At 41.3% G+C, this 23,879-nt stretch overlaps 1 protein-coding gene across 5 annotated transcripts in view; it reads left to right on the top strand.

Moving 5' to 3' along the window:
• Window positions 1-443: 443 nt before the first annotated feature.
• Window positions 444-23,879, top strand: part of TMEM260 (transmembrane protein 260) — a 50,924-nt gene continuing 27,488 nt past the window's right edge. For 2 of the 5 annotated variants that reach the window (XM_050952568.1, XM_050952567.1), the window contains exons 1-4: window positions 444-610; window positions 10,048-10,079; window positions 10,834-10,985; window positions 21,964-22,083. In XM_050952568.1, coding sequence (XP_050808525.1) covers window positions 466-610; window positions 10,048-10,079; window positions 10,834-10,985; window positions 21,964-22,083 — 449 coding nt within the window. In that variant the 5' untranslated portion in view covers window positions 444-465. The remainder of the gene's footprint in view (window positions 611-10,047; window positions 10,080-10,833; window positions 10,986-21,963; window positions 22,084-23,879) is intronic. The other 3 variants (XM_050952569.1, XM_050952571.1, XM_050952570.1) reach the window with 3 other exon arrangements.

Below are 23,879 nucleotides of genomic sequence, written 5' to 3'. Positions count from 1 at the left end.
CAGCCTCTCCTTGTGCCCCTCCCTAGTGTTTTTTCCTCCCCTACTCTTCTTGTGCCCCTCCCCCAGTCTCTTTCCCCTCCCGTCTCTCCTTGTGCCCCGCCCCCACTCCCTCCTTGTGCCCCTCCTCCTCCTTCCCTCCAGTCTGTCTCCCCGCCTCATCTCTCCCCCACTTTCCTCCTTGCTCCAGCCTCCTCAATGCTCCCCCTCCGCAGTGGTTTCTCCCGCCCCCCGCTCAGTGGTTTCTCCCGCCCGCAGTACCTCTCATCACCGCAGGAAGCACCGGGCACAGGGAGACAGCGGCGCCCCCTCCTTCAGAATGTACCAACACCGGGGAGGGGGAGATCAGGCGGGGCCAGGGTCGGACCACAGCGCCGCCCTTTCCTCCGCTGTGGGCCCCCCCCGCGCGACCTGCGGCAGTGGTACCGCCCCGCGGCTCTCCCGGAAGGAGCGGCTGGCTGCCTGCACATGGGTGCCCAGCCCGGCAGCTGCCCTGGGAGGCAGCGGGGCCCCCAGCGCCATGGAGCTGGTGGCTTCGCCGGGGCGCTGGGCGCTGCCGTGGCTGCCGCGTACGCGGCGACGCTGCCACCGTCCGTGCCCGGGGGAGACTCGGGTAAAGTAGCCAGGCCGCCCCCGCGTAGGGACCCCCCCCCGCCCAGCCTGCAGCGTCCGGGCCCGGGAACCGCTTCGTCCTGCAGGGGAGACGGGGCTGGGGCTGGGGCCCCCTCCCGCTGGCCGGGGGCTGTAGCTGGGCCAGCGACTCCTGCACCCTCGGGAACACGGGACCCGCCCAGCTCCGTCGCACCCCAGCAGGGCATCCCCCTGGGGGTGTCGCTCAGCGACCCCCGTCTCGCCACTGCCCCAGCCCGGGCTCCTGCAGTGCGCAGCGGGATACCCAGCCCGGGGGCGGTGATACTGCAGCGGGTGTGCCCCCCCCGGCTCAGATCTCCATGGGGAGAGACTGACTAACCCCTCACCCCCCATACACCTACACCCCATCCCCGAAGGGAGTGCCTGCCAAGCACGAACAGCCCCCCAACCACCGGGGCGGGGTGGGGTGGGGGGCGGCAAGTTGTGCTTTTGTGTACAACCTTCCCCTGCTCTTTGGATTCTGGGGAGGGCAGGCCTAGGCTCACCCCTCGAGTGAGGGGGAACGTAAGACCCAGAACATCAGTAAGTACTGGGGGCAGCCAGTGCGAAAACAGGAAGGGGAGTGAAGTCAAAGGGTCAAAATCAAGGTTCTGGATGGGGACACCAAGCAGAAAACTCTAGATGGTGCCTGGTGCCCTATTTGGTTCCTGTTTTCTAAATGGGTGTGTGTGTAACTGGTTGGAAAACCGTTCCCAGAGACTAGTTATCAGTAATTGATAATCAAGCTGGAAGGGCATAATCAGTGGGGTCCTGTAAGGATCAGTTCTGGGTCAGGTTCTGTTCAGTATCTTCATTAATGATTTAAATAATGGCATACAGAGTTCACTTATAAAGTTTGTGGATGATACCAAGCTTGGAGGGGTTGCAAGTTCCTTGGGTGTTAAGATTAAAATTCAAAATGATCTGGACAAACTGGAGAAGTGGTCTGAAGTAAACAGGATGGAATTCAATAAGGAGAAATGCAAAATGCTCCACTTAGGAAGGAATGGTAATTTGCACATATACAAAATGGGAAATGACTGCCTAGGAAGGAGTACTGTGGAAAGAAATTTGGCAGTTATAGTGGATCGCAAGCTAAATATGAATCAACACTGTGGTAAAAAAAGCAAACACTCTGGGATGTATTAGCAGGAATACTGTAAGCAAGACACGAGAAATAATTCTTCTGCTCTGATTAGGCCTTAACTGGAGTACAGTGCCCAGTTCTGGGTGCCACGTTTCAGGAAAGATCTGGACAAATTGGAGGAGGTCCAGAGTAGGGCAATAAAAATGATTAAAGATCTAGAAAACATGAGCTATGAGGGAAGATTGAAAAACTGGGTTTGTTTAGTCTGTTGAAGAGAAGACTAAGGGGGGACATAACAGTTTAAGTATATAAAAGGTTATTACAAAGAGGAGGAAGAAAAATCGTTAATCTCTGAGGACAGGACAAGAAGCAATGGGCCGAAATTACAGCGAGGGCAGTTTGGGTTGGACATTACGAAAAAGTTCCTAACTGTCAGAGTGGTTAAGCATGGAATAAACTGCCCAGGGAGGTTGTGGAATCTCCAACATTGGATGACCTCTTGAGGTCCCTTCCAGTCCTATGATTCTGTGGCTCACCATTGAGGATCTAACTGCCAAATCAGAAGGGCCTGCCCCTCTTCAGAGGGGAAGGGCCAAAAGAGAATAGAGGGATTAGCTGATTTTGTGGGACAACAAATGAGAAAACAGGCAGGGGGTGTGAGTCAGAGGTTCAAAGTCAGGGTTCTACAGAGGGACCTTAAGCAGAGAACCCTGTACAGCAACCACTTCCTTTTCCCCGGGAGAGACTTTGGGTGGGAATGAATGAGGAGAGTCTCACCCCAGCAAGTGAGAATTGAGAAGAGTATATGCAGACTGTCTCCCCAACAGGCCCAGAAGCCCTCCCATGCCTGTACCCCTAATCTACCATAGCCAGGCAGTAATGAGCGGTAACAAGTCTTACGAAGACTACCGTCCAGGCGCTATGTAGCCTTCTCCTGCCTCTTCCCTCCACTCCAGGGATGATCTCTCAGGGTCAGGCATGGTTGCTTCCTCTGTGCCCGGTTGCTGTGCTCTGTTGCAGTGGAGGAGGGTTCCGAAACCTCTTGGGACCTCAGCTTACTCTCAGATTTATTTTGGAGCCACACCCCAAACCATGCTGATTTCATGTGATGTCAGGTTTTGTGACATGTTGTGTCTGTGTCCTGCCTTTCAATAAGGGATTTAGAAAGCAGCCTTGGGGGGACAATTTGTGTCCAAGACGAGCCAGTGTTGCAGACAATATGGGATTGCTTGGGCTCTTACTCTTTTGAGCACGTGTCTGGCTATATTCGACGTGGCAGTGTATTGACTAGACTGATTTGTCCTCCTAGTAGGGGAAGATGGGAAACAAACTCTCTCTTTTTCTGCCAATAGGAAGGGAAAATGTCATCTTTCCTCCAGTTCCTTGGGGAACTTGCAAATTGTAAGGCTCGTCCTGCTTAAACTTCTTGTTTGCATGTGGCCTGTACAGCTGCAGTTTGAGTTAGTAAAAGCAGCAAAGAATCCTGTGGCACCTTATAGACTAACAGACATTTTGGAGCATGAGCTTTCGTGGGTGAATACCGACTTCGTCAGATGCATGTCTGTATTCACCCACGAAAGCTCATGCTCCAAAACGTCTGTTAGTCTATAAGGTGCCACAGGATTCTTTGCTGCTTTTACAGATCCAGACTTACACGGCTACCCCTCTGATAGTTTGAGTTAGTGTGTGTCGGATGGTATGCTCATTACCTAAAGGGACTTACAGACTAAATTGCTTTCTCTTTCCCAGCCTCCAAAAGAGCTGAGCAGTTTATTCAAGGCTTTGCCTCTTAACCTCTGAATCCAAGATGTTTCTTGTCCCTGGTCATTGCTCCCTATTGGAAATTGGGATTTAATTAGAGAAAGTAATTTTAGAATGGAAAACCAATTAGAACTATATTTTAATTTTAATCTTAAATTATACTTTTCAATGCTTTTTTCCTAGACTTGTGGTCAATTGCCTTTGATTTCTTTAGTAGTGGGCTGATAGTTATGCAAAGTACAATATTTCCTGCTTAATCTGTGGATGTTTTACATTGGCAGGATTGTAAATTTGAAGGTAATATATACTTAGCATAACTGTGCATACACTAATACAAAGCTGAATAGTGTTTCACATGATAAGTACTTGATTTAAGGACAGTAGAAAACAGAATTGTTTCACTTCACAAAAGTCTTCCTAATAAAGTGCACATTTGGGTCCTCAGCTACATTGCATGCCTTGCAAGTAAGCTGGCTGCAGGGCTGTAATTATCATTATACCAATGCTTAGAGGCTCCAATGAGGGCTGGGCCCCTGTAGTGCTAAATGCTGTATAGTCACCAAGTAAAAAGATAGTCCCTGCCCCCAAAGAGTTTACAAACTATATTTAAGACAAGATGGAAGAAGTGAGTTCAGCAGACAATGGGAGGGTGGAGGGAGAGACAATGGGGTAACAATATCATTTCATTGCCTAGCTAGGGCACAATTCGATGACTTCTCATTCAGTTTAACATTTATTTTAATTTTAAGCATCTTCCTTTGCCTGTTTAAATTTTTTAACTATATTATATGTTAATCTGGAATTAACAATATATTTACAATAATAACCTTTTCATCTTCTAAAATAATCCCTGCTGGGATACATACCTGTATTACCTTAGACAATGCCTGTGGTTTATATCTATAATGCATGTTTACAGTTTATGGAACAGTTCTGTGCTGTTTTGATTGGGATTTTGCTCAGTTTTTTGTATCCAGGATGAAAAGAAGTATAGCAAATGTGATATACATGCTCTCCATGTCTGCTGAAGGGACGACGAGAAGTAATCAGCTTAATCTGTAGCAAGGAAGATTTAGGTTAGACATTAGGAAGATCTTTCTAATTATAGGGATAGTTAAGTAGTGGAATAGGTTATCTAGGGAGGTTTTGGAATCTCTGTCACTGGAGATTTTTAAGAATCAGACGAACACCTGTCCAGGATGGGCTTGGTTTACTTAGTCCTGCCTCAGTACAGGGGATAGACACTTCTACACTTCTGTGATTCTATAATACTGCTTGCTGATTAGACCATAAATTAAAATGAGTTTAGTTCTTTGGGCGTTGATTACATCTCAGTATATCAAAAACAACAGCAGCAAAACCCAAAATACAACAAGGCATGTGCTATTCATACCTCAGACCTGTTTGCTTGTATGTTGTATTCGTTTTATCCACCCCGTGTCTTTTTATGTTGGTGATATTTCAACAGGCGTTATCCTCCCGACAGGCGTTATCCTCCCGACAGGCATTATCTTTTTGTTCTGTGTTCGTACAGTGCCTAGTACGAAGGGGACTTGATCTGTGATTGTGGTCTGTAGATACTACCACAATTCTGCTACTAATAACCTAGCATATTACGAGTGCCACTGTACTATGTCAAATATCAGAGGGGTAGCCGTGTTAGTCTGGATCTGTAAAAAGCAACAGAGTCCTGTGGCACCTTATAGACCAACAGACGTATTGGAGCATAAGCTTTTGTGGGTGAATACCCACTTCGTCAGATGCATGTAATGGAAATTTCCAGAGGCAGGTGCTAAGTTGTGTCACAACACCATTGCCCAGTTTAGCATGATTGGCTGACTGATCACAAGAGGCCCCGAACTTTAATAAGAATTGTGTTGCCACCAAGATAGCTGCATGGAAATGCCTGCTTTTAGTTCAGAGGGATTGCCTTTGATACACTGCAAGAGAGATTCCTTAAAGGCGGTCTGCAATAGATTCCACTTGAGGTGGTGAGTAAGACAAAGACATAAGTGACAGTCTTTGCATGTGTTGTGAGGCTTAAGCAGCAGTTAATGTGAGGTGTGCTCCTGTAGCATGTCCCTCTGGTAGTCTGCCTGATAGTGTCTCTTCTTCCCTTGTTCTTTCCATTTCATTCCGAGTCAGCTACCAGTTACACCATCTGTGGCTGTTGGGGCTTGGCAGCTGGATCTTGCTGAGGCGTAGGACATTTCCATCCCTGCTCTTCCTAGCCTTCTACACGGGCCTCCACTTAAAATATTTGAATATGTGCATCTCGGATTCCAGCATTTCCACACCACACCCACTGGGAGGATCAGGTTTTTTCCTTCCAAAACAGTGACTGATAGCGATAAACTACAGCGTATTGAATCAATAAATGCAGTACTACAGTCGTGATAAGCACTTCTGCTTAAGGACTAGGTCAGTTCCCTTCAACCCACCCCTGGACAAACAAGTCCTTTTTAAATTTTGTCCCTGAGCATCTGGGCTCTAAGACCCTGATCCTGCAAGCACTTAACTTTAGTCATGAGAGTAGTTCCATTGACGTCAATGGGACTACTCATTTAAGTAAAGTTGCACAAGTGCTTAAGTATTTGCAGGATTGGGGTCTAAAATCATACTTAGTTTTGAAAGGCAGCCCAATATTTTCAAAATACTATATTTTCTAAAAATTGTCCTTAAAGTGTTGTAATCATAAAATGTAAATGCCAAGAATGATGGAGATATTTTCAGTGGCAGCTTTCTCATAGTGTTTTGCCATTACTGGTATAATAATAATAATAAAAAGAGAGAATAAAATTTACAACTAATTCAAAAACATCTACAAACATTAAACGAGCTTAAAACGGATCAGATAAACTCAAGTTGAAAAGAATGTTTCTCTCTGTTTCAGACAGCAGCACTCTATATTCTGAGCCTCAAGACACACCATGTTGTCCTCTCTTTTTAAAGTTAAGCTCATGTTCATGTCTTGATTTTATATCAGTGTCACATATATCCTGTTATGTAATAATACTGCTTAGTGTTTTATAAACATTAATTAATGCCCACAGCGTGATTGTGAGGTAGGTCATTATTATCCGCATTTTACAGATGGCCAGGGAAATGGAGGAAGAGAGATTTAAGTGGCTGATGATTTACTCTAGGTCATAGAATTAGGCAGGGTCAGAGGCCAATTTAGAATCCAGTTGTTCCTGGCTCCTTGTCCTGTGTGCAGACCTACAAATCACATACCCCTAGTAGTTTGTCAAGATTGCAGCAGCACTTTCTTTGTCTCTTTTATACTGTTTCATTTTTCAAATGAAGGTTGGTGCATAAAGTGTTTTAGAGGTTTTGGTATTTGTTCTGATTAACACTTTTGTTAAAAGCTGTGTTAATTCTTAACAACTGACAATGCTATACATCCTGTAACTTTTCACACAGTTTTTCTTAGCAGTTTACATACATATTATCTTGATGTTGTTCTTGTCCACAGTATGGATCAATACCATAGTAATATGTATCAGCATAATAGTGCATAATCTTTCTTGTCAATAATAGGCATTTTCAACAAATACATTACCCAATATCCTAGAAAGATATAATTGAGTCCCTAGCCATCTCTTAGCCCTGGTCTATACTGGCGGGGCTGCGGGGGAGGATTAATCTAAGTTACGCAACTTCAGCTATGTGAATAACGTAGCTGAAGTCGATGTACTTAGATATACTTACCGTGGTGTCTTCATTGCGGTGAGTCAACTTCTGCTGCTCTCCTGTCGACTCCACCTATGCTGCTTGTGCCGATGGAGTACCAGAGTCGATGGAAGAGCACTCGGCGGTCGATTTATCGTGTCTAGACTAGACACGATAAATCGATCCCCGCTGGATTGATCACAGCCCACCGATCCGACAGGTAGTGTAGACATGCCCTCAGATATAGTTCGTGATACTGTTTCAGATGCTGCCCTATTCTTGGCTCAGTCCTATGGGCTGTGCCTTTTGGCTACAGCAGTGGTCCCCACCCTTTTTCGTCTGGCGCCACGGAGGACCGTGGCGGTGGACGAGCATCCACCGAAATGCCACCACGTGGCAACGTCAGTAGGCGGCGCCGCTGACGAGCAGTGTCATCCAGAGACGTTGTTGCCAAAAATCAGAGACATTTTGGCAGCGACACCTCTGGATGACGCTGCTTGGCGGCATTTTGGCAGATGCTCGTCCGCCGGCCAGTACACGGGCGCACTTAGACACCCCGGTGGGCGCCATGGGGCCCGCAGGCACTGCGTTGGGGACCCTTGGGCTACAGGTTAGTGCAAAAATCCAACTCTGTTGAGCCTGGTTGTACCTGCTGTTAATCCAACAAGTTGAAGTCTGGATAATTCAGCTTCCTTAGCAACTGTGCAGGTATGCAGTTATCACAGTGCTTTTAAAGTGGCAGGAAGCCTAATTCAGGGGTTCCTTTATTAGTGTGACCTTTAGCCACATTCACAATGGTTGCTAATTTTGAACCTCACGACTCTGCTTTCCAGGACGCAGTGTGCTGCAGGTGTTCATACGTTTCTGTTTGCAAAGGAAAACAAGGAGACCTTAGACGATGGTCGTAATCAAAATTGGGGAATCACTTGGAACAAATTACAGAGGTTTGCTTTGCTAACGTGCCTCAGGCTGTGGTTATGATAGCTTTTGGCGAGTGCTGTCTAAACTTTCTGTACTGGGGTTTGCACTGTGCTTTCCAGAACATCTTAGTCTTGTTGCTGAGTGTGCACCTAGGAGGAGTTTCTGCCTCGTGAGATCTCTAGTAACTTTTATGGAACAATAAAACCACTGGCACTGAACCTAAATTTATATGTTCACATCTAAGTAGAAGGGATGAAATCCTGTTGCCACTGAAGTCAATGACAAAAGTCCCATTAGTTCAGGATTCCACCCCAGGTCTCTAAACCCACTCCCAGCTCTACCTAATTCTCTGCAGAAGAAAAGAGATGACCCTGGCTTAGCAAGTTGCAGCTAGGTGTGCACCCTATTTAGTATGCTCTGGGTAGCAAGAACGCTCAGTTCCTCTGCATTGCTCATTTTCATGCAGAACCAAGTCCTGCTGGCTTTCCTGGATTTATAATACCTCAGAAATGCTGTAGCCATTATGGATTAACTTGAATTTGGGGATGAGTAAATTCCAAATCTGAACTGTGTTTTTGTAGATCCTCCGTTATATGGAAACTTTCCTAAAATAGAGTAGTAATAAAAATAACACTTACTTTATAGCACTACAAAACCAAGGGCTGAGAGGTTTTTATGCTAGCAGGGGCTGCCTCGGGGTTTCTCAAATGCTTTAAGATCCCTGATTTCACATCAGTGATTAACAGGTAGTATAACTTGACTACCACCTTTTTTCCTAATTGTGCACTGTAACTGGATGGTTTTTAAAAACTTCTTGTATAATTCTTATTTTTGTTATAGAATTATTTGAAAATGAAAAAAACGGTTGTAATATACACTTAGCCATTTATACGGCAAGAAGCAATGCAGTTCATATTATCTCTGTATCATGTATCTTTTTGCCATACAGACTGCACCTTAAAAGACTGCACCAGCACTTTAAAACGTGTATAATAATGGTAATAATAATGACCAGTAACATTTAGTACAGCAGAGAGACTGCAGCTCTCCGTTTAAGAAAGGCACTAGAAATTCAAGGCAAGGTTCACATCACTGATTTAGAATGTCAGGTAGCAAACTACTCAAGGTGACTTAGATTCTTGATGTTCCATTTAGTGATAAAATATCAGCATTAAGTCTGAATTTTGTGACTACTTGTGTTGTTGTCTTCCTGTTGTTTAAATGTATTTGTGTGTTGAATATATTTAATATATATGACTTCATAATGTTTGTAAAATGCTTTGATGATATAAAGCACTGTAGAAATGCTAGTATTATTATGCTAACACAGTTCTTTCTTGATTTTTTTTTTAAATCATAGGCAATACAAAGGAAATATAAAATCTAAACTATATCATATAATGAAGATGTCAGCTGAGTCTAATATCTCCTAGCAGGAACAAGGGTCACTTTTTGAATAAATAATGGTGCAGATTCAAATTGCACCATGTTATAGCTGGTCTCTTAAATAAACTGACCCAGGCATACATGCACAATGATTTTTTTTGCACTATTTAAAAATATAAAACTGTATTTTTTCATGAGAAATAACCAGGTTGTTAAGAAACAATGCAGTATAAACTATACAAACTGTAATGCTTTCCTTGAAAGTTATTGAAACAAGCAGTCTCGGTTTAATATTTTGTTAAAATAATGTCTGTAACTTGAACGTATCAGGCCATCCTTTAATGCAGCCTACCTATACCTTCGCTTATCTGCCCATAAGAGTCTTGCAAAAAACATACAAAAGATATTTTGCGCAACGACATCAGAGGGAGAAAATATTCTTAGAAAATTTCATGCTGTTAAATCTCTACAGATTTACAGTTTTATCCAGTCAAATTAATGCAAAACCCCAATGCAAGCATTTGGATTTTGAAAACTTTGGAGGAGTGTCATTTCCTAATAGTAATTATTGGTTTTACATTATTTTTTCACAGGGGAGCTGATCACAGCCGCATATGAGCTTGGAGTAAGTATTAGTTTTATTGTTTAATCAATGCTCTCATTAACAGTTTTAGGAATTAAGGAAGTTTAATTAAGCATGGAGTAAAGTAGATTAATTTATTTTCAAACCACAGTTTTTACTAACTTATAAGTACAGCACGCGACAATTTACTTCAAGTTTTAAATCCAATTAAACTAAATTATAAAGCAAAGGCTTTACTGTATATACAGTAGCTGGCTTATTATCAACCCAAATTTTGTATAAGCTGGGGAGAATAAAATAAATCGGGTTAACAATTTTAATAAGTTTTATTATTTAATAAACTTTATTATGGTGCATGATCCCTTTAGGCAAGACCTTAGGACTGTCAGCATGGTGGTAATCCGATAGCAGTGTGGTCTTTCAACTTGCTAACCAATAAAATAGTTCAGAATTTGCTTTTTTAAAAACAGCCTTTTGAATGACCCTAATATACTGTGACCCCATACAACAAGCAGTTTAAGAAATCATAATGAAATGTGTCACCTCTTTTCTAAGTGAGTCATTATTGTGGGTGATTTGTGTAGCCAAATCTACTAAAGAAAATATTTGCTAAGTTAAAATTGGCACAAAAAGATTGTTACAGAGAAGCTTCTGTTCAAAGACCCTAGTTATTGATGATAGACCATCGTGTATAATACCAGGCTAATAAAGAAGATACTTCTCGGTTAGAATGTCATTGCAATTTTTATTTTAGCTGTATGGAAACTTTGTGAACCTATTTCTGGTTTGTCCGTAGGTTGCCCATCCTCCTGGTTACCCTTTGTTCACTCTGCTGGCCAAATTGGTCATTGGTCTATTCCCTTTTGGTTCCATTGCCTACCGAGTAAATCTTCTCTGTGGCTTATTGGGAGCAGCAACAGCATCTTTGCTTTATTACACAGTTTTCAGGTAAAGTAGTTGCTAGTATTTATCTTTTTTCCTCCCAGCTCTCTTCCACATCTCAGAATGTGGGTTAGATTAGCCAGCAATACCTCCGGGCCTTTTTAACCATGATTTTCTTCCTTAAGTTTTGAACTGTAATAGATTCATCTGATTAAACTAGCAATAGTTTAATCTAAATTTGGCCTACGTCCCTTCACAAAAGTTCCTTTAAAAAAAACCCAGCACTCTTCTTAAAAAGGATTGACAAGTTTTTCAGTCTCATTATTACAAATCATCGATCAGGATAACTAACCAGAACTAATGAAGTTTGTCATTATATAAAGAGGCAGATGGTCCGTTTAAATTAGCAAGATGAGCTTTACCTATTGGTAAACTGTAAATTTAATTTAATTGCTTATGTTAGAGGTTATGGGCAGATACCTGTCTGTGGTACCTGATTTGTCTTCATTCCTGTGCTGCATTCTAGTTACATCGCTGTAATGGATATTCATTCTAATCCAGAATACTTGCAAGAAGGATAATGTGAACAGCAAAGATCAATATTGGCTGCTGCATCTATTACAGTGGTTTACTGCTTGCTCCCACTGTAGGCGTTGCGGTCTGCAGGAGAATCAGAACCTTCTAACCTCTCCATTTTCTCTAGACCTCTAACCTTGTAACAAGAAGACAGCTGGAATTGCACGTGGTTCTGGATTTTGTTAACCCTGGTTGTCTTTGATGTGATAGTTCCCTATACTCTTAACCTTAGCCTGACCCATATCGGAGAGGATTATGGCAAAAGATATAAACAATTTCTAATTCTCTTTTACAGAGAAAAATAGGGCATACTTCATGACTTGACAATGTTACCAAATCATATCAGAATTTTTAATACGTTCTTTGAGTGGAAGCACAAAATGTAACTTAAAATATATATAAGGAAATTAACATTGGACTTGGGCTTATGGGAGCTGGAATACCCTGAACTCGGACAAACTTCAGTAGGTGTTCAGAGCTCTCAGCTCCACACAGGAATGGCCCCTGTCATTCGACAAGCTCTCTTTTGTTAAAGAGAAATTGATATTTTAACATAAGATATGTACCTTAAAACCAAACATAGTCCTTCATACATGTTTATCCTTAAATAATAATAAATCTAGTTAATGTTTCTAATTAAAAGGCTCTCAGTTTGTAATAGTATATTTAGAGTGTAAACTTTCAGGGCAGGAAGTATTGTCATTTCTTTTATGTACAGCACCATGCACAGTGTCAGGGCACAAAACATCATAACACTTGAATTAATTAGCAAGAAGAACACCTTCTTTTATGCTCTAAATCTTTCTGATTGATCATTATTATGGTTCCTATTATTGCACTGTCATTAAGGATCTTCCTTGGTTCTTAGTTTATAACTAAGACATATGTTATGTGCTGAAACTTGGCCTATGAAGCCTTGTAATTCTCCCCCTCCCAATAACTTAAAAAAAGTTTTCTTACACGAAAGCAATATTAAAATGGCGAACTAGCTTTGGGTGCTTTTTTACTCTTAAAGGAAAACCAGAGATTCTAAAATTAATTTTGTTAGTTCAGTCATATTTAAAACTTATTTAAAAGAGCAACAAGAATCTCTTGAAATGGCCAAGTCAACAATCAGCCATAATCTTTTCTGTCTCTAAAGTAACTTTTCATAATTCTTAATAATATGTTATCTTTGTTAACATCATGGAAGCTCATCAGTGACCACTGATAAAGTGCATTTTGAGGCATTGTGTGTCAAATATATTTCAAAAGTATGGTTTGGTGGTTTTTTATTAAATCAATTCTTAGTGTTAAGACATTTATTTAACAAAGAACTGTTGCTGTCTGGGTCTGTTACACATTTATACATTTTTCTGAAAATGTACTGACACAATCTACTTTAATAGCTTTAAAATTTTATGGGTTGTTGCATTTTTTAAACGAGGTTTCTAGACACCTTGTGCTCTCTAAAACAGTGTATCAAATCCTTCTACATCTTTGTGCCTTAATTACAATTTAGCTGATTAAGTGGCTTCTGAAAACTTGTCAGGGTCAAGAGAAAAACAGCCAAGTGCTCATGCTTGCTGTAGGTATGCTGCAGATGTTAATATGAAAATATGTAGATGTTTAGAATACAAATAATTGATGAAGTACGTATCCTTTGGGAACAACGGTTCAAGTGGCAAATCTCTCTCCTCAAACAATAGGCCCCCTTCAGAAAGGAGCAAGCCATCTCTATGGAAATAGGACTAACAGTGCCCTATTGATTGAGTGGAAGAAGACATTATACAATGTCAGTTGGGTTGTTACAATTTCATTTGTCGTGTGACCTGAACCTAACCTCTAAAAACCTTTCTTCTGTGAACGTAAAACCACCAGCAGGGCACGTTTGCTTATACATCCACTAAAGTGAAACATTGTTTTTTTAATTTTTGTTGTGTTTTGTTATTTTCCAGCCTATGTGTACTGGAAATTTATTCCTTTAGGAGGGTTATTCCTTTGTCAGGCATTTGTTTGAGATATTTCACGAGTTTATTCATTCACAGGTCAGAAGAATTTATTTTCATGTTTAATGAGAGGCTTTTGAGTCTCTGAATAGTGGCATTCTTTCTTATTTAAGAGGACATTACAGTACATACGGGATTAGTGTTGAATGGTGTTCAGTACATTTATTCTTTAAACAGATTTATACTTCGACCAGGTAATTGTTCACATGGTGTTCTCTGTACTTACCGCTGGGGTACATATAAAGAACTCCTGTTTCTTTTTTACCACAGATTTTGTTTCTTAAAACAAAGGCCACTTGAAATGTGTTGATGTAAAAAGTTGTTTTCAGTAAGCAAGACTTTTACTGAATGAGCAGCTTACTCTTTAGAGCTACAATTACAAAATATCGTTTTTTCTCTTTACATTTCTTAACATACTGCTTTTAAGGTCCATAAAGTGGTATTTAGAAAGAATTCTTTAGTTAGACTGTTGATAATAGAAGTCAATAATTCATTAATTTTTGCTTTGTGATACCGAGAAACTATATTATAATTTCAGTATGTAGAAAGTATGAATGATTCCTTTCAGTTAATATTCATTCATTTTACAAAAGAATCTTTTGTGTTTGCATAATATGATTTCCAAAGTGTAATTTGTTTTGCATAGAAGATGTATTCTCTATTGTAGAAAGAAGTTCAGTATTATGCATTTTGTTGCTTTAAGTATATATTTTCTATGTATTCATTTCATCGTTGGGTATTTTAATTACCTATATTGAGTTGCATATTTAGTGTGTAGTAGTCTTTAGAGAAGCAGTTATACTTGCAGTCATAGTGCTAGAGTAAAAGTCATTGTTTCAAAAGTGTCTCTTTTATGTTTTGTAGCTTCATTCTCAAGTGATGTTGCACTAAGTGAAGTTCATTTAATATATGTCAAAACAATTCATGCTGTAAGAAACTGTGAACATAAATAAAAATCTGAGACAAAGCCCCCTCCCTAAACAAGGAACACTTTCTTATGAAATCATCTTTGTATTATGTAGATGGAACCTAATATATTAAACGTTCTGAGGTTCACTGCACGATATTTTATGTTCTGAGGTTGTGGTCTGCAGTTGGAGAAGAAGTCTTGCAAATCATGTGAGTTGGAAAGTTAGCAAGATTTGTGATCTTTGTTGTGCTCGCTAAAGTGCACTGGTGGTTAATAGCAGGAGGCAGAAGCAAAAAACTGTATGAAAGTTATCTTGCAGTTTTATCAGAATATGTTGCTTCCTTAAAACAAAAACAGAGCCGGAAGGCCATCAACTGTTGGGGAACCTCTTCTTCCGCCCCCTGGGTGCTTCATGTATCAGTTTGCTCCAGCAGGAATAGTCAGTAGGGAGTTGAACGTTTTTGATGGAGTTGAAAAGAGACCTGAGTGTAAGAGAGAAGTGTTCCCTTATTGCCCGTCAAAGTTAACCCAAAAGCATAGAAACTAAGCAGCCATATACAGTAGAGAGATAAAGGTTCATTTAATACATTGACCCTACAGTGCACTGAGCTGATGAAATTATATTTTAGAGCATTTTACACATTTACATTTTGATTATGTTCATTTTCAGACAAATTGACTTATCAAAGTTTCCATTACCGGTAGTATAGGGATCCAGGAACGACTTCAAATATTCCACAGCTATAATGCAGAAATTTAGTTTATTAATCCGGAGTCAGTGGGGAGTACTTTACTGCAATCAGAAAGCCTATTTTTTTCCCCAGTTGTTACACCCTTGACCACCGATGTATTCAGCAAAGAACAGAAAATTAAAATACAGTACCTTAGAGAATGAGGAATTTTCTGACTAAGGTATATTTGGATTTTCCAGATTAGAGATTATTTTAGTTTATTGCTATTATAGCATAATATGAAAATCTTCACAATTTCAAAAGCAGCTATGCATAAGTAACAAGTAGTTACCAAGTTTTAATAGGGATAGAAGAATGGAAAGTACTCAAGTATTAACTTCCTTTTAGAAGACTATCTGCCGTGACCCCTGGCTAATTGATCATATATTTTTTTCTCATACTTGATATAAAATTGCATTGAGTTCAGGCTGTTTAAGGACATTAACAGATCTGTTCATTTGCATTTTGTTATAAAGTAGGCACATTAGGCTCAAATAGCTGTGCTTCATTCTGAAGAAAAAAGCAGGGCAAAACTCCTTTTTTTTTTTTTTTTTTTTAAAGACTGAAGAGTCTTTTCTGACAGCTAGTCAGAGTTAGAATTAGTTCAAGGAAATGTTAATAATGCACTGCCTAGCTTAATCCCTTTGATATCACCAGGTATCCTCCTGTTCATGGGTTAATTGCTTTAAAAGCGAAGGCAATATTCTGAGCGGTGGGCCGCTTCACCTTTTCACAGCTGTTACCATTGAGTGACAACTAAATCCCATGTGTAAGATGAGGAAGAGCTCAGTCTCCAATTGGGAGAAAATTTATGTAAACCGCAATCCCTTCAGAATGTGCGGAAGTCATAGACTTTCTTGATTTACTCTGCTTTTCCCAGAAAGCTCTATTGTTCACTTTCCTAAGTCCCATCAACCCTTTGTAGCAGAATATCACAGCGGCAGCAGATAGCTTGAAATATATAAATGCTATCATAGCTCTGATTAATAGCAGTGCTTATGAGTCAAGTCTGATAACAGTGCAGCTCTCCACTCAATTTCAGATACTGCTAATGGAATCTGTCTTCTCCAATTGTAATATGAGAAGGCCTAATTTGCTATGGAGCTTGGAGCTGTCACCAGTAGGGGATTGTGGGGTCAGATGGGAGCTGCCAGGTTTTTGCCCTGCAGCTTGTATCTCTCACTTTGAATAGAGCAGCCCCCTGCCTGCCAGTTAGCTGATAGGCCGCCGTGGGGTTTATGCCACTTCATACAATAGAAAAGGGCTACATAGGCTGACTTTATAATTGTGAAGCGAGCTCATATTTCCACAGCTACTGTGCTGCATAATTTCTAATAAGTGGTTTTAACAAATGTCAGATTATGAAAAGTTTCTTCAATTACAAAAACTTATAAAACATTTAAATTGCTAAATCTGTTTCCTACAGAGTTTCTGCCACTGGAGCTAGACACCACTTATTATGGTTGCAGTGATAAATGTACATGTTCTAAAGATTTTTTAAAAAAATTATTAATCAAAGAATAGATCATTACTAATATACCCGGGCTGTTTACAAAGACATAAAGAAAGCAATTCCCCTCTGAATTTTAGCAACTTGAAATACTGTTCTTATAATTTGTATAATAGAAAGCTATTAACGGTGAAATATTTTTCTTTATGAAGTTCAGCGTATATGCAGAGTATTGTACTGTTTTGGTTAATGCTGCTCATTGAGTTGCTTCAGTATAGTTTGTCAAGCCATTGATTTTAAGCATTCATCTGTCTTATTTCTTTGAAAGTTTATGACTGTAATAAACAGGGTATTTTTGGTATTAATAATTATATACTTCAAAGACTTTTTGTGAATTAAACTTTCCACATCCCAAGGAATTCATTGCAAACTAGTCCTTACCTATAGCCCTGATCTGCAGCCATTTACTACTGATTACAAAAGTCTGCATGATCGGGCCCCTCAGACCACAATCCTGTAATCAGATCCATGCATGCAGATCATTCTGCCCATGCAGAGTCCCAGTGACAATGCAATTGCAGGATCAGGGCCTATGGTAGTAGCAGTTTGTCTCCTCCTCGCTGTATGAATAGTACATCAAAGCCCATTGACATAACTAAAACTAATTCTCTGTTAAGATTTGCATAATAAAGGCTTGTCTTCCATGGTATGTAGACATACCTGCGTTAAAAACATTCATTGCAGGCTGAAAGTTCTTCTTGATGAATATTCATGTTGCAGTAGCAGCTAGAAGATACTTCCCTCCTATCTAGGTCATGGGCATTCTACCATAACCACCCTGCCTGTCAAATATTGTTAGATAGGGATGAGGGTTTGGTTGAGAGATTCCATTATGGAAATCCATTTGCGAACCCCTGGTTTAGGTATTTATATTGCCCCTATCGCTTCAGTGCACAAGTGCCTTCACTGTAATATCTGAACCCCATTGTACAAACACCTCCAAAAACCTGCTCTCTGCCCGATTCTAAGCAATTGGAATAAAATGCTCTCGTCTCAGGGTGTCTTGTCTTTTTTATTACAAATGTTGAGGTTGTTCTGGCCATTTTTAAGTGGGAGTAGGACCAAACATTGAGTTTATCCAACTGTTTTCCATTATTGCAACTCAAAGCTATTAGCTATGTGTTTTACAACATTTTGCAGGGAGTAGCCCATGAAGCAGGCTAATCAGATTGTTGAGGAGAGGACAGGTTAACTGGCCTTAAGCACCAGTTAGTTACATGGGCACAAGGAGGTTGGCCATGTTGTGCGTAAGACTCTTCTCTTATCACTCTTCATGTCATAAGCTATTGTCTCAAGCAGGGCAATGCCTTTTGAGCATACACTGTCCATCAGGGTTTGTGTGTCTGCTTTTAAAATAGCTGTACTTTTCCTTTTAATGGCCAATAATGGAAACAACCTGAGCTGAGTGTTGTTTTAGGAACTGAATTTCCCTTGATTGGTGCACAGAAGGTGAAATCCTGACCCTGCTGACAAAACTCTCATTCACTGGGGCCAGGATTCCACCTGGAGTTCCTATTGGTGTCAGTGGATGTCTCTTGTGCATATTGAGGATATTAATCTGCCCTTCTGAGGCAATGGCTGAAGTTAATGTGTCACAGGTTGAAAACCACCATCAGAGTATTTTTATTGGCAGTGTCAGCAGAGGCTATGGTTTGAATTCGTGTCAGGATTAAACTACCTGCTCATCTCTAGAGATGAGACATGCTAGGGCAATGCTGAGAAACTTACAATACCACCACCCTTAGGGCTGGTCCACACTACGGGGGGGAAATCGATCTTAGATACGCAACTTCAGCTACGTGAATAACGTAGCTGAAGTCGAATATCTCAGATCGGATTACTCACCCGTCCACACCGCGCGGGATCGATGTCCGCGGCTCTCCCTGTCGATTCCGGAACTCCGTTGGGGTTGATGGAGTTCCGGAATCGATATAAGCGCACTCGGGGATCGATATATCGCGTCTAGATTAGACACGATATATCGATCCCCGAGCAATCGATTTTAACCCGCCGATACGGCGGGTAGTCTGGACGTGGCCTTATTTTTACCTGTTCTAACTAGAGGAGTTCGTTGTCCAGTCTCATCTATCTATCACCATTATACTAGTGCGACCTTCAACAAAAATAACAACAATTGTTGGGGGTCTGCGGTTCTTGACTGAAGACAAAGAAGTCTTTTCCACCCCTCTAATGACAAGCAGCCTTACAAAATAAAAAAGTGGAGGATATGTGGAGGGCAGGGAGGAAACTCTGTAAGAACTGGTTCATCTGTTTTGTGATGTTAACTTTTGCACTAGCAGTGTGCACTGCCAGCATAAAGCGGTTCTTCCTTTGACCTTGCTGAATCAAGCATTGCATCAGGAAGAGGGGGAAGGAATTCAGTACCATAGAGTCTCCTTTGGTGATCCTCTGTATTGTTGAGCTGACTGAAAATTCCTCTGTTAGTTGGACAAATTTAAGGGTATTTAATGTGGACAATCAAGAAAACAAAACAAAAACTAAAAACAACCGCCACCACTGGCACAACACCCCCCACAATTTGCATAGAATAACTAATAAATTGTGCTGACAGATCACCCAGACTAAATTTTAATTTCTGATTTCTCTAATTTATGGTAATTTTGGTTTTTTTCAATGCTAAGTTATGTTATGGAAAATTTTTCATTTTAAAATCTGTAACTATAGTTAAAGTGACTACAAAAGTATGATTGTGCTTCTCTTTCATTTGTGCAATTTATATATCAAAAGATGTTTTTTTCTGAGTGTCAGCCCTGCAGATTCAACCTCAGATCTGAAACTCAAGCTGTGTTCTTTCTGCCTTTTACTTCTTCCTGAGCAATAGATTCTGCAGTGGCAATTCAACTGAAGATACTTGAGGAAGAATGCAGTCTAATTTAGTATTCCCTATAGTATCTGTTTTGGCTACTCAGTGCTAAGAGATGTAGAAACTTGCTTTTTTCAGAAAGTAAGTGTGATTAGAAGATGCACATAGCAGACACTCGAAAAGAGGAGCTGGTTTTGTATAATCACTATTATCGCTATAAGGAAAGAATTTCTAAACTCGTATTTCACTTTAATTTGCTTTTAAAGTACTTACATTTTATTATTGAAATACATAACTTAGTTAAAATAAACGTGAGCACTTTTGAGTTGCTTCCATTTTTACTAATCATTGGGAAAAGAATATAAACTTTTTTTTAAAAGGAGCACTGAAGAGAAAGGTGGTGATGAAAGAATGATGGTCCAAATATTTTAATTGAGGAGAGAAGCTCATTGTCTGCTGTTAATATATTCAGGCCTTCAGCTTGCATCTATTAGATTAGGGAACCGACATATGATAAAGTCATCTGGACCTGCTGGGTCATTAACGACCAGTATCAGACAGGAAGATGCTGCAGTTATGTGGTAGCAAAAGTTTTGGCTTTGAAGCCTTTAGGTTCCACTTTACCTCTCTCCTTATTTCCCCAGCCCTTCTCTGCTCTATGGAGGTGTGTTGCCACTGTATGCCCTTGCTCCTTTGTGGTTGAAAGGAAAAACGAAAGAGGTAGATAGGAGAGAAAAGGCTAATAAATCTAGGGAGATAAGCAAGGAACATTTCTTATAGAGAGCCACTTTAAACGCACATCTCCTGGGTCTGTCCGTCCTGTCTGTGCTACTTTGCACTAATTAGTCATAGAGTTTAAGGCCAGAAGGAACCATCAGGTCATCTAGTTTGACTTGCTGTATATCACAGGCCACTAACACCACCCAGCCACCCTTGCACCCAGCCCAACAACCAGAATTAAACCAAGTGTTAGAGCCCTCAGAAGACTAAACTGTTGTGCGCCACAAGGGGAGAACAGGAGGGACTAAGGTGCATGGATGGCAGGGAATTTGTCGAGTGTGATGCTCTAAACTTCTACCTGCAGCAGTCTTGGTCTCCCAAGTCTGTCTCTAGCTGATTGGCTGGGGAGCCGTTAGGTACTCATCCCTTTTGAAAATCAAGCCTTCATTGCCTCTCATAAAATCCCTGTGGGGTTTGCTTCGGTTTCACTTATTTCAAAGTATTGATGATAAATTGGACACTAGTGCTTAGTGACTCGGCTGGAAATCCTTACTCTGGTCTTTGCCATCATGTGTTTCTAGCCATGTATATACTGAGGCATGTTCCGAACTAAGAATCGTATCCATCTTAGAAGCTGCTAAGCATTTTAAGGCTTGTTTCAGCTTTTGGAAAAACCAAATCTATTCTAAATGAGGACTTGTGAACTTTAGACTGTTTGTTTTTATTGCAGTAACAGCTAAGGACCCTGTAGTGGGGTGGTCCCCTGCTCCTGCCCTTCGGGGCTTAAAACAGTCCAGGAGAGGGCTGTGGCTGGGGCAAGAAGCCTGGGCTGATTGGGCGAAAGTAGGCTCAGCTGGGGCCATGCCCCAATCAGGCCCAGCTGGTCCCTATAAAAGGCTGTGAGCCAGAGGCCCATGCAGTCTCTCTCTGTTTACAGAGGGAGACGGGCCTGGCTGCAGGGAGCTAGAGACAGGCTACCTGAGTGGAACAGGGCTGGGGAAAGACAGAGGAGCTGGGGAGCTCCACCTGGAAAGCCCCAGGCTGCGGCCTAGCATAAGGCCAACAGGTACTGGGGGTTGCAGAGGGCAGCCCAGGGGTAGGCAAAGGCAGCTGGTCCAAACCCCTTTGCCTGTGATAAGTGGCTTATACTGCAGTCTGCCCCAGTGAACGGGGACTAGATGGAGACTGGGCAGTAGCCAAGACTTGAGGCGAAGTGGGGACAGTGAGTGGGGGTTCCCCTGGAAGGGGGAGACCCAGAACTGTGGGGTTACTGCCGGGGGCAACACCCCAGATAACAGGGCACCGGAGGCCAGAGTGAGGTAAGGTGTATCACTGGCCTGCAGAGGGCGCTCCAACGGCTGGAGAGCTAATTCCCGGAGATGACCAGCAGGACCCCAGTCAAGCAAGGGTCAAGGCCCTATTGGGCTAGGCGCTCTTCAGATAAGGGGAAAAAAGGACAGTATTTTGCTCCACCCTTCACAAACTAGGATAAGCCTCTAACATTTGGGTTTAACAGCCACTGCCCAAGTCTTATTCCATAAACTAGAATAAGGTTTTAGATTTTTTTGTCTCCCTGGAAATGGGGAGTTGTTTTAAAACCTACATTGGATTACACAGCATTGAAGTTTCTCCCAAAGAAGGACCTATTGCTTATAAAATTTGCCAGGTGTTTCTGTCCACTGTCCATGTGATGACATCCAGTGACTCAGGGTACGTCTACACTACCCGCCGGATCGACGGGTAGTGATTGATCTATCAGGGATTGATTTATTGTGTCTAGTGTAGATGCGATAAATGGATCCCCAATCGCTCTGCCATTGACTCCTGCACTCCCTCGCAGCGAGAAGCAGAAGTGAAGTCCATGGGTGAGCGGCGGCAGTCGACCCCATGCCATGAGGACGCAAGGTGAGTCGATCTAAGATACGTCAACTTCAGCTATGCTATTCTCGTAGCTGAAGTTGCGTATCTTAGGTTGGTCCCCCACAGAGAAAAGTTCAACTTTACATTTAAAGCTAATGTAGGTTTTAACACAGCATTGAAGTTTCTCCCAAGAAAGGACTTATTGCTTATAAAATGAGAGCAAATTGCTAAATAAATGTAATGGGAAATTTGTCTCAATCTTTGTTTTACATTCAGAAGTGTATAGCACAAGGTGATCTTATGGCTTGAATTCTCAGAAAAGATTCCATGGTGGTTTAGAAGACTATTTTTTTTTGAATTAGAAAGAAATGAGAATTTTAAAAAGATTCAGCTGAGAGTACATAGAGTCACTATTTAGCAATGTGGCTGGATCATGACTCCTGCTCTTACAACTTTTCCAACCCCATTGGGTTGCAGGGAGGTTGGGTGAGGACTAGGCGCTCCCTTTGGTTTGTTTAATTTCTGTAACTTTCCCCATTATCATTCCTCTTCCGCTCTGACTGCCACATCGCTTGAATATTTGAGGAGGAAAGCAAAATCAATGAGTCCTCAGGGCCGAAACCTTTGCCAGGTGTTTCTGCCCATTGTCCATGTGATGACATCCAGTGACTCAGTGTTTCCAGCCAGACCTATCAGAATTGCAGGGTCAAGGTTCATAGAGAAAAGTTCAGCTTTATTTAGTACCATTTCTGTGTGTCTGTCAAATGACTCCTGCAATTGTATTATATTATTGGTGGTAGAATACCTTAATTATTAATTACCCTGAGTACTAAGAGAATTGCATTTTGTCTGTTAAGGATTTTAAATTGCTGTTCCACCGTAAAAAGTAACTATGTAAAACGGCACCTTTCTGTTGTTGTTGTTGTTGTTGTTTATTTCATTTTGTATTATAATAGTGTCTAGAGGTCCCAAATAAGTCCCGTGGTGCTTGGTGTTCTACACACACAGCAACTGACTGCTGAAGACCTGACCTCACTGTGGGCAGACCCTGTGCCCCTGTGTGGAACTCCATTGACATCAATAGAGCTCTGCAAGGGTCTACCCACGTGGACCTCATTGCAGGAGTGAGACCCAAATAGGCAAGACAGACAAAAGGTCTGAGAAAACTCCTTTTCTGCTGAACAGATCAGCTCTGTGTGTGTATCAGGTCATGTCTGCTGACTTCAGTGACAAAAATCAGTTTTTCTAGACTCTAGTGCATTAACGGCATTGTTCACAAAGCTAGAGTCAGTTACTCTTGTGCAAGACACTTGAAATCACTGGAATTACACAGGTGTTACTTGGTGCATCATCTGAAGAGAGTGCAGTTACCTAGGTGTCCCTTGAAGCAGAATTCGGCCTGCAGAACCTGAACTTGCACAAGAAGGAAACCCATATTGAGTTTGCATGGATGGCAGTTAGAGACAGAGCACACCTGGTATGGAAACAGTTGCAAGACAATAAACATGGAAACCCACAGTGCCATGTTTGTGTTATTTTCAGAGTCGGAACCTCACCTTAAACTTGCTCTCACTACTTTGGTGATTTAGGTAAGGGTGGCGTGGTTAATCTTACAGGTTTGATGGCATTTGCCCTAAAATACGTATATATCTTCCCTTGAGATTCAACTACTGTGCACAAGGGACTTTTCTACATATTCAAAATAGATAAGAGACAAGTAAAAAAAGTAGTTACCACAGTGATTGACCTGGGTACTGTTACCACAGCAGTACAGGCCTGGGTGCGTATATGATAATTTTATACAAAGACATAGATATCAGCATCAAATAAACAGTTCAGAT

Source organism: Gopherus flavomarginatus, chromosome 5 (genome assembly GCF_025201925.1).
Source record: "Gopherus flavomarginatus isolate rGopFla2 chromosome 5, rGopFla2.mat.asm, whole genome shotgun sequence".
Classification (NCBI taxonomy): Eukaryota; Metazoa; Chordata; order Testudines; family Testudinidae; genus Gopherus; species Gopherus flavomarginatus.
This window is presented reverse-complemented; position numbering and strand designations above follow the sequence as displayed.